Genomic DNA, 12,077 nt, shown 5'->3' with positions numbered 1-12,077 from the left:
ATGGCTTTTTCAATGAAATCTTCTGTGGATTATATCCACAGCTAAGATTTCTGTGGATATCCCAAGCGTTTAAAAGGCTCACTGTTTTGTCTACAAGACAGGCTAGAAAAGCTGCCATGGTGTGAATGTCCCACTGGCTCTTAAAGATTCCATCAAATTATCTGTTGGGGGGGAAAATGTTCCATAGTGACTCTTTCAGGAACCTAAGGTCTGCAAAGAGTTAGTGAAGAAGCTACCCAATGCTTTAGATGAGACTCTCATGTGGACACTTCCTTCCAAATATCTATACAGGCTGCATTGATGAATAAATAAATAAACATGAACTTTTTAGATCTCAGCTTAAAATCCATTTCATTAGAGAAGCCTTTCCTGACCCCAAATAATCCATTAAAAATCCTCCCAAAACACATGCACTATTCCATGTAACAACTATAAAATAACACGAATAAATACATGAGCAGTATCTAATGAGATCAAGGATGGCCTATTATAATCAAAATACACGTTTGCCAATGTAGAAAGACAAGTGGTAAAGTAGGCCATTATTAATTACTGAAACTAAATTTCAATACTTTATACACTTACTAGCAACTGAATAATACAGACATAATGCATTAAGGCTTTAGGGAAGCTCAGTAACCTCAGTGTTCCACTATGATCACTAAAGAATACCTGGCATTTTTAGCCACTGGTCCACACACAGTCTTGCTGCTTCTGTATCAGAATGTCCTCGAATAAATTCCAATTCCTGTAATCCATGAGCATGCTGAAAATCGATTTTTTCCTAAAGATATTAAGAAGAAAATTAATTAACCTATGATTACTAACCTGGTTTCCTTAAGAAAAAGATTTTAACATACTAGTGATCAGAAAATACTGATTATCCTTTGTCCCTGTAACTCCACATCTGGACATCTATCCCAAAGAGAAAAGTCAAAACAAAGGTTCATGCTCTAAGATACTGATTCCAATGTTATCTGTATTTGCACAAAGTTTGCTACAATCTACATCTCCAACAATGGGTACTGTTTAATTATGTATATATATCTCGTGAAAGTCAATTAGAAACATTAATCAAACTTTTTCAGTGAAGTAGGAATGTATTTTTGTATCAAGTAGGTCACCACATAGTATTAAACAAATGAGGCCAAATATAAATAAATATTAATTTCAAGCTATATGTAACTACATCTGCTGCAGAGGGGGAACAAACGCTGAAAGTAAATATACAAAATGTCAATGACTATCTCTGGGAATGGAAATATGAATGGTTATTTTAATTTTTAAACCAGTATACATTCTTTTCAAATTTTCCACATATGTTCTGAAGTATACAGAAGCCTATTCAATATTTGTTCAGTGAATAGTATTAATAAGAGCAGATATTCATTAGTACTGAGTATGTGCCAGTATAAAGCATTTATTACCATCTAGATCCACAATTAGCAAACTTTTTTCATAAAGGGCCGGACCAGTAAATATTTTTAGGTTTTGCAGACCATACAGCCCCTACTGCAACTACTCAACTCTGCATGAAAGCAGCCATAGAGATCATGTAAACAAATGGGGATTGCTATGTCCCAACAAAATCTTATTTACAAAAAAAGGTGGCAGGCCAGGACCAACCATGAAATTAGACTTGTGCTTTCGACTGTTAGTTTCTAACTCTTCCTGTATATTACCTGTAAATCTTTTGCATACTGTCTGATCATGCTATATCTAACAATTAACACTTATTGATGACTTATCATGCCATTATTCTAAAAGCATTTTAGATTTTTCACAATAAATTTGTGAGACAGGTACTATTACTGTTTGCATTTTATGATGGGAAAACTGAGGTACACAGAAAGGTCAAATAAATTGCCCAAGGATAAATAACAATGACAGGATTTAAACTCTCACAATTTGATTCTAGAATCCATGCACTTAACTAGTATACCATACTGCATCTCAACAAAGTTGTTCTTAAAAAGAAATCACAAAGTCACAAATGCTAGATTTGTAAGAGACAGGCCAGAATAATCAATGGCCTAGTTAGCAATACAACAAGATCTTCTATCAAAAAGTAGAGGAACAGGGAGATTCAAGATTTAAATCTGAAAAAAATCTTCTATACAACATTGTTCAAAGTACAGCCATACGATACTAATTCTGAAAGATGTTAACAAGCATTATATAGAGATTTAAAAAATTCCCTATAATCAAATTAAGTAAGTATAGAAGCAATGGTTTTAATACAAAATTTAAAAGTCTCCTTTAGTGCAGGACTTCCAAAGCCTTCAAGCGTCAATGTTTGTGTGATTTTCCACACAGAGAATATGCAGTATCTCAAGAAATTATCAAATATTTTTTTTCCAAAGTATATCCTGATCCTGCAGTATTAGTGTTCTGAGTAATACGTTATGGAAAACAAAGCTAGTTTATCCAAAGAAGCAATATGGTAAGCCTCCGGTAGACTCCAAAGACGTTTTCTAATGTACAAAATTAAACTACTTATCATAGTTCCTTACAAAAATCTATCACAATAAAAACTCTTAGATTAAGATCAAGTACAACTACATGCCAGCCAACAGCCTATTTATTTTAAATTGTCAAAATTTAAAAATAAACAGATTTTTAAAAAGTTCTGACATTTTTTATAACAGAATTTGAACTCTCTGGTGATAGTCAATGCTCAAAAAACACTTGTTGGCTGAAGTCATCCCCAAATTAGCCACTACTTTTCCTTTGTCATGAAGCTTCTTCCACAAACTTTAGGGTTATACCCCTTTTTGTAAGTCATCTTAACTCTTACAGTATAGCCACAAGCAAAGCTGGTAGCTGGTCAACTAGTCAACACAACATTATCTCTGAAAGTAATTTATCTAGTGAAGATTTTGAAGTTTATTTACTTTGAGAGAGCACGAGAGCACAGGTGTTTGCACACAAGTAGGAGAGGAGAAGAGAGAACAAGAGAGAAAATCCTAAGCAAGCCCTGCGCTATTAGCACAGAGCTCCATGTGGGCCGTGAACCCATGAACCATGAGATCATGAACAGAGCTGAAACCAAAAATGGGACGCTTAATCGACTGAGCCACTGAGGTGCCCCAAGATTTTTTAAAATTTCTTTTTAAGTAGGCTCCACACCCAAAGTGGGGCTTGAACTCATGACCCTGAGATCAAGAGTTGCACACTCTACTGACTGACACAGCCAGGTACCCCATATGCAGTGAAGGTTTTAATGAATTTTCTTTTTTTCTATAAAACCACTCCATCACAAAAGATGAACAATTCACCTTAATAGTAAAACATCAATAATTCACAAAGGCCTAAGAATAGTTGGAAGATATTTTCTACTATATCTAGTTTTAGTCAGAGTTATCATCCACTAAAACTCCTCAACAGTTATTTTTATTTTCGTTTCATTATCTTCCTTTCTGGGTAGTTTATTTTTGTTTTCTGTCATCTAGTTAAAACAAAAAAGAAGTTATCTACACAGGAAACCAAATTTTAAAAAATCATGAATGGATAGCAAGCAGTGAACTAAAGCATCTGTGTTACTTTCTCCCTTAGAAAATGAAATCTTAGGGGCACCTGGGTGGCTCAGGTGGTTAAGCTTCGACTTCGGCTCAGGTCATGATCTCACGGTTCGCGGGTTTGAGCCCCATGTCCAGCTGTGTGCTGACAGCTCAGAGCCTAGAGTCTGCTTTGAAATCTCTGTGTCCCTCTCTCTCTCTCTGCCCTCCCCCACTCTCGCTCTGTCTCTCTCTCAAAAATAAACAAACATAAAAAAAAGAAAGAAAGAAAGAAAAAAAAGGAAAATGAAATCTCGGGGCACCTGGGGCTCAGTCGGTTAAGCGTCTGACTCTTGATTTTGGCTCAGGTCATGATCTCATGGTTGGTGGGTTTGAGCTCCATGTTGGCTCCGTGCTAGAGCCTGCTTGGGATTCTCTCTGCCTCCCCCTCCCCAAAATAAATAAACTTGGAAAAAAAAAAAAAGAAATCTTAAGAAGAAAGAAATTTAGATACATTTATTCTTCACAACTGATTAAACAAGAATTTCACAATTTCAAGAAGTTCATTCAATGCTGAGGTAAAGTCTTTAATAGAATAAATCAGCATTTATATGAGTAGAAGCTAAAACCACCCTTGAGAAAAGCACCAATTATCATAGTGCCTATAAGATTCTGAACTCTTCACAGACGCTTTATTATTCATATGGGAACACTGCCTGGGAAAAGAAGCTAGCATCATTCAGGAAATCTGTGGAAAAGGACAGCTTGCAAATCACCCCTCTCTCAAGATTTTCCCCATGACCCATAAACAATACATTTAACATAGTTTTGGGGAAAAATAATCTTCCTTAAAATTGATTATTATTTCTGCCAGGAAAGAAATGATCCTATTTTTTTTTTTTATATCTCTATGCATTAAACATTTTAAACATACAACTAGAATACTATGCACTAGTTTAATTGGTATTACATTATGAAGTAAAAGTCCCCAAACAAATCTATTTCTAAATGTAAAGAATATTAATTTATTCTATACCAAATTAGGAGATACTAAAACAGAGGCTATAGAAATATGCAAATTCCTTTAAGATAACCAATGGACAAGCAATCAAAACACAGATGTTAAAATTATAAAGTCCTAGTGCTTATCCCAACCTGGGAGATCATCTCCGACGCTATCCCTACCAAATTAAAGTACAAAGTCTATAAAAGATAAGTGACCTGCTGAAACCTAAACAAGCAGCTGGCAGTGCCATGATTTCAATTTCTTTCTTTTTTTGTTTTTTTTAAAGTAAGCTTTACATCCAATATGGGACTTGAACTCATGACTCTGAAATCAAGAGTTGCATGTTGTAGGAGTGCTTGGGTGGTTCAGTTGGTTAAGGGCCTGACTCCTGATTTCAGCTCAGGTCACAATCTTACAGTTGTGAGATGTAGCCCCACATTAGGCTCTGTGCTGAGCATGGAGCCTGTTTAAGATTCTTTCTCTTGCTTTCCCTCTGCCCTTTTCCCTTACATATGTGTGCTCTGTCACTCTCTCTCTCTCTCAAAAAAAAAAAAAAAAAAAAAAAAAGAGTTGCATGTTATACTGACTGAGCCAACCAGGCACCCCTCAATTTCCATTGCCAAAGTCCTAGTATGAAGCTTTATTTACCCAACTCATCAACTTTCTACTCCTAACAGACATTTGTCAGCCCTGAGGGATTCTTTTTTAATTTTTATTAAAAAAAAAAAAAAAAAAAAAAAAAAAATTTTTTTTTTTTTTTTTTAAAGTAAATTCTACCCTCAACGTGGAGCTCAAACTCATGATGCTCACATCAGGAGTCACATGTTCCATCGACTGAGCCAGCTAGGTGCCTCAGTATTGAGGGATTCTTTAAGTAATTCATCCAGGGCCTTCTAAAGCAAGTGAAGAAAAAGATTTACATCATTAGATATTCTAAATTAGGCTTCATTTTCCACATAGCAGCTTTTTGACAAACCTGATTCAAAATTCCTTCCTTTTAGTAATAGATTTAATCTGAAGGGACAGGCTCAAGTTTGAGAAAGCGGTCTGATTCTATTTAGTAGAAAAACCTTTCTTTTAATAGCTTTCTAATAACCTTTCTTTTAACAGCTTATGTCTATGAAAGCACCAATAAACTCTTTTCACCCTTGTGATATAGTAATCAGAAACCCTTAATTGCTTATCTGCTGTAAGAAATCCCATGATTTTTAATTCCCAAAAATAAAGCCCAGTCAATTTTTTCTCCTGTATACATATATGATCAGAATCTAACAAACTAAAGACAGAGATATAAAAAGTTATTATGAATTACTACTAAATTAATGAGCTATCTAGAGTCCATACTGAACTGGATTCAATTACACATTTTTTGATGACAAGTTTCTCTTTACAATTGTATATTCTAAACAATTCTATAATTTGGTAAAACACCAACTAAAAAACACCAACCACATACCCTGAATGCTCTATTCTTCTCCTCTTTCTGCTGTTTCTCCACTTCGACGTGGCGGGCTAGACGAGCCAGAGTTAAAGCAACTTTATCCTTCTGATGGTCAATATAGTCTTTATGCTTAACATTATCCTATAATTGAAAAAAACATTTTCATTTTTTTTTAACTAACAAAACAAGCCTTGGGATAACGAATCCATTTACCAAAGCGTTATTGTACTAAAGAACCATTTACCTTTTTTTGTAGTTTATTTCTTTAAGCAATCCCTACACGCAACATGGTGCTCAAATTCATGACTCTGCGATCAAGAGTCACATGCTCTTCTGAGTGAACCAGCCAGGCACTCAAGAACAATTTACTTTTATCATCAGCAAATTTCTAAGAACATGTCTTGTGTATTCTGTATTTCATGTAGTATTTTATAGGTCAATTATCCACCAACATCTTTCATTTTCTAAAAGTTAGATAAACTAGCTTCTAAGGACAATTTATCATCTTTATTTACTTTATAATCATCTGGATATTGAAGAGTTTGGTGTTGCTTTGTTCTTCTGATCTATAAGGTAATGCCATTAAGCCATTAGTCTACCTCTAAAAGGTCTAACAGTACAAACATCCTTGATTCTGGCTTTTCAGCAATGCCAGAACAATATTTATTTAAGAGAAATTATTGATTAAAAAAATAGATCTAACTTCCAGTTTCCAGTCCAACATGTAAGGAGCTTATAAGCTACCACTTCATTCTGTTGAGTAAAAAGCTGAAAAAACCAAAAGTGAACAACTCTTCTTACATCCACCAGAGAAGTGAGGTCACAGTATAAATTGGTGCTCCAAAAAAGACAGGGGGCAAATACAGAATCCCAAGTAAATGGAGCAAAAACCCATGAGTGGAAACCTCAGCAGGAAGCAATAAAGGCAAAAAACCTCAACTGTAACTGATGGACTGCGAGAGGCTCAGTGGGATAAGTCTAAGAGTTAACAACTGCAGGATGACCCAGTCATGGAGAGCCCTCACACTTTTGTGAGTTTACCTCCAAGGAGTTCTACCAGGTTCTCACAGTAAACACTGGAGAAAAATCCCTTCATGCTTCCAGCAGGGGGAGAGGAAAAGTAAACATTTTGAAATATGCCAGAGCATTCTGTTCTTAACAAGGTCTGCCCTCACCAACAACTATTTTACCAGAAGGTAACCTTGTAGGAATTTTATCAGAACCTAACCAACCTGGGAAAATGGAAAGACCCAATCTAGCTCCATTTAGCCTTCCACATGAGGGAAAGGGAAATACCCAATTTCAGGCCACACTAGCCATCCTTCCCGATTGAAAGAAGGGAATGAGAAGCAGGGCTGAAGGTCACAGTCCAGGGGCACAAGCTCAACAAGACAGAGACTTAATCACAGGACTATACAGTGCTACCACACCCCATTCTTTACTATCACATTATAAAGGCCCATTTACCACAGTTCCTTTTACCTAACACATCTTATCTACCTTTCCACCGAAAATTATAAGGAACACTAAAAGGCAAAAAACACAGTTTGAAGAGCCAGAGCAAGCACAGAAAGGCAGACACGGCAAGGATGTTAGAATGATCAGATCAGGAATTCAAAACAACTATGATTAACAACATGAAAGAACAGATGCGTAATGTAAGTAAGAGAGAGAAATCCTAAGAAAGAATCAAAAAGAAATGGTAGAGATCAAATACACTATAAGAGAAATGAAGAATGCCTTTGACAGTGCCCTTAGTAGACTGTACACTGCCGAGGAAAGAATCTCTGTGCTTGAGAATACAGCCACAGAAACTCCCAAAACTAAAAAACAAAACAAAGACTGAAAAAAACACAAAATGGAATTATCCAAGAATTGTTACAAAAGATGTTACACATAAAAAAAATACGAGAGAGAAAGAACAGAAACCTTTATGCAATGACTAAAAATTTCCCCCAATCAATGCCAGACAAACCATAAATCAAGAAATAAAATCCTCTTTGTTCACAGATGACATGATCTTTCTTAAAGAACAACATGCAGGGGCACCTGAGTGGCTCAGTAGGTTAAGCGTCTGACTTTTGATTTTGGCTCAGGTCATGATTTCCCAGTTTCAGAAGTTTGAGCCCTGTATCGGGCTCGGTGCTGCTGGTGTGGTGCCTGCTTGGGATACTCTCTTTTTCCTAATCTCTCTGCCCCTCCCTGCTAGTGCTCTCTCTCAAAATAAATAATTAAAAAAAATAAAAAATGAACACGCAAATATATAGTAGTTAGAGGCGAAGTAACCTGTGTAATTAGATATTTGTAGCAGCTTTATTCATAAATGCCAAAACTTGGAAGCAACCAATATGTGTTTTAGTAGGTGAATGGATAAACTGTGGAACATCCAGATGATAGAATATCAGTGCTGAAAGGAAATGAGTCGACAAATAAACAAACAAAAAAAGCCATCAGTTTATGAAAGGACATGGAGATTTAAATACATATTACTAAATGAAAGGAGCCGATCTGAAAAGGCTATACATAGTGTATGATTCCAACTATATGACATTCTGGAAAAGGCAAAACTATGGTGATAGTAAAAAAGATCGGTGGTTGCCCAGGGTTGAGGAGAGGGGAGGATGAGCTGGCAGAGTACAGATTTGCAGGGCAGTAAAATTATTCTGTATGATACTATAAAGGGGACACCTGTTATCACAAATTTTTATAAACTCACAGAATGTACGTTAATAGTGAGCCCTAATGTAAACTATGAACTTAAGTGACAATGATGTGTCACTCTAGGTTCACTCACTATAACAAATGTATCATTATGCTGGGGGATGTTGATAATGAGGGAAGCTGTACATGTGCAGGGGCAGGAAGTATACAGGAAATCTCTGTCTATCTTCCTCCCAGTTTTGCTGTAAACCTAAAACTTCCCCCCAAAATAAAGTCTATTAAATTTTTTTTCTACTAGAAAGACTGGGTTACTCTGTATCACTTCTGTAGGCAAATCAGTCATTTATGTGCAACCCAAATTTTATATACAGTGGGATAGAGTTGCATCATCAACCATGTCAAACACCAAGTGTGACTTTCCAAGTACACAAAAGTTACACTGGAGTATACATAAGAAGGTCAAAATGGTATTTTCAATATGAAGCTGCATCCTTGCAACAAGGAATGCTCACAGAATCACTTTGGGTACAAGTAGTTCCAGCTGACTTCTGACCACTTGGCCAGCCTACATATACCCTTGTACCAGGTAATAGATGACATTCTCCTAACTTCACCAAAATATTCTTTTACAAGGCATAGAACAATGCAGCTTATTAGAAAAAGAGTCACAAAAATCTTTATCAGAGCTCTGATCCTTTAGTAAAGACATATTTACCTGTCTTAAAAACAAAAATTTACTCTTTGGGAAGACAAAAATAATATTTCTTTATTTAAAATGTAAATACTACCTTGAGAAGGAAATCTAGAGTAGATTCTAAAAGAATTTTTTAATTTAAGGAAGTTAATGATAATCAAACATGGGCCTAGAGTATGTTAGTTTTCCTAACAGATACACTTTTTAGGTTTTAAACTCTAGTAAAAGTTGTGCTTGGAAGGTTAAGTAAACTAAGGTCACATGAACACAAGGTAGACAAGGTATAAATTAGGGTTTACCTATAAAAATATGTTGTTGGATCACAATTCTGGGGACAGAAAGGCCATGTTCTGGATTAAGGTAATTCTAATGCAGGAAGAGCTACCCTTGAATTGATGGTTCACTATCATTTTACTTTTTCCTAGGCCACTACAAAATAACCATTCTGAAATACTTCTGAGGTTATACTCATTCAGGAAGATTTTACATAATATTTATTCTTCTTAAAGTTTCCTTTAAAGCACAATTAAGGATTCTCTGCTTTACATTATAAATTATAAATATACTCTCGGGGCACCTCGGTGGCTGAGTTGGTTTAAGCATCTGACTCTTGGTTTCAGCTCAGGTCATGATCTCATGATTTGTGAGTTCAAGCCCTGATCTGGCTCCACATTAACAGTGTGGAGCCTGCTTGAGATCTCTCCTCTCTCTCTGGCCCTCCCCTGCTTGTGTGCTACCTCAAAATAAATAAATAAATAAACTCAAAAAAATTTTTGAACATATGCTGGGCAGAAAACTAGCTGAAAATTAAAGTCTGAAACAGATTATATATCCAACTGGAAAAATTTTTAGTAATCCATTAGTCACAAAATATAGGTAAGAATTTTACTCCATTCAAACTATACTCATAAGCTAGGAAGATAAATTGTTTAGTACCTTTAATCAGCACTTATACATTTGTTTAGATCTCTTCAACCTCATTCTAAAGTTAGTCTCTAGTCCTAGAACATTACCTTTTGGAGAACAAATAAATGACTGTTGGTATTATTGTTTGCTAAAATTATTTTTCCTATATTTAGTTATCAGTAGCCTACGTTAACACTTAATGAACTAGCTGACGATATCAATCAAAAGATTACTTCTGTGATTCCCAGCTAACTCTGATCTGTTTATTTAATCTTTCATGACTTTGAAGGACTCAAAAGACCTAACAGCTCTGATACTGAAAACAAAAGACATTTGAGTTTATTTTCCTTCTTTTCCTCAAAGGGGAAAGTTTCTATTTTCTTCTTAAAAATAAAAAAAAACAAACCCCAAGCCCCAAAAACCCCACCTCTGGCTACCTATATTGAAAGCACATAAGTAGATATGAAAGACAATCTGCTAGGAGTAGCTAAAAAGGAATGAATGGCAGCCAGAGAAAGAGTGAACTTCAACTTTGAGACTTCTGCCATTTAAAATGACAAAAATTAGGGGCGCCTGGGTGGCTCAGTCTGTTAAGCGTCCTACTTCGGCCCAGGTCACGATCTCGCGGTATGTGAGTTCGAGCCCCGCGTCGGGCTCTGTGCTGACTGCTCAGAGCCTGGAGCCTGTTTCAGATTCTGTGTCTCCCTCTCTCTCTGACCCTCCCCCGTTCGTGCTCTGTCTCTCTCTGTCTCAAAAATAAATAAACGTTAAAAAAAAAAAATTTTTTTTAAATGACAAAAATTAATTATATGAGGCAGGGGATGATACTCATATATTTTTCCATCACAACTTAGGTTTCGGGATCACGGTTGCTGGTTTAAGCCAGGCATGAGTAATGGGTTATTTATGAACACACACTCACTCTAGGAAGCCAAATCCTTTCAATTTCCATTTTTAGGGGTTCAAGATGAGGGGCAGCCTCTAGATCTTACTGAATTACATACTTCTATGGTTCTGGGAAAACACACATGCACTGGAAAACCAGAGATGACTGATATTAAAACACATACTAGGGATTTTGCCTATTAGGTCGCATAAGACCTCATTTTGCACAAAAATAGAACAGGTAATTCAAAGAATCAATATGTTCAGAAATATATTTTAACTTATCAGAAAGAAGCAAGGGGAAAAAAAACTTACTGCAGGCCACCTTGTTACTGATTCAAAAGCAGAATCAAAACTATAGTGTTATTTGTCAGGAACATGGGCAGAAAGTGAACTCATTTCAGGATAGACGAAAGTGTATTAAATGTTTCTGTAGAATTAAGATGAAAAGGGGCCACTATATTCTTAGGTGTGGGAGTCTCCACCATTCCATTAGTGACAAAATACTGAATTGTTATTTAACGTGAAGTCACAAAATTCTAGGAGTGTTCTTCTTAGGCCAGATTTGCCAATCTTCCCCAAAGCCTGTAGTATTAATAAGCATTTAGGTCCTTAGAGTTTCTCTATGGTCTGACTTTCAGATATGTAAATTCTCAAGCTAGAAATGGAATTGGCTCTCAAAGGTAAGAATGGTAAGAATAAAGACACAGAGAGGATGATGCCACATGAAGAGACTAAGTCACACAGGGAGAATGTCATGGGAGACAGAGGCAGCAACAGGAGTGACAAAACTACAAGCCAGGGACTGCTGGCCACCGTTAGAAGTGAGGAGGGAGGTGAGGACCCTTCCCTAGAGTGGTCAGAGAGTGCTTGGTCTGGCCAAACTTGGACTTCTAGTCTCCAGAACTGTAAGAGAATAAATTTCTGTTGTTTTAAGCCAAAAAGAAAAAACAAAAAGAATAAAATGTTAGCAGCTATAGGATCTTC

At 36.1% G+C, this 12,077-nt stretch overlaps 1 protein-coding gene across 4 annotated transcripts in view; it reads right to left on the bottom strand.

The window, feature by feature from the left end:
- The window catches only part of ZNF451 (zinc finger protein 451), an 88,396-nt gene that overhangs the window by 48,843 nt on the left and 27,476 nt on the right, over window positions 1-12,077 (bottom strand). For 3 of the 4 annotated variants that reach the window (XM_042986594.1, XM_042986596.1, XM_042986595.1), the window contains 2 exons: window positions 5,960-6,085; window positions 673-784 (listed from right to left, as the gene is read on the bottom strand). In XM_042986594.1, coding sequence (XP_042842528.1) covers window positions 673-784; window positions 5,960-6,085 — 238 coding nt within the window. Of the gene's footprint in view, window positions 1-672; window positions 785-3,820; window positions 3,862-5,959; window positions 6,086-12,077 lie in introns of those variants that run through there. The other variant, XM_042986597.1, reaches the window with a different exon arrangement.

The sequence above is a fragment of the Panthera tigris genome, chromosome B2 (assembly GCF_018350195.1).
Source record: "Panthera tigris isolate Pti1 chromosome B2, P.tigris_Pti1_mat1.1, whole genome shotgun sequence".
In the NCBI taxonomy this organism is placed as follows: Eukaryota; Metazoa; Chordata; class Mammalia; order Carnivora; family Felidae; genus Panthera; species Panthera tigris.
This window is presented reverse-complemented; position numbering and strand designations above follow the sequence as displayed.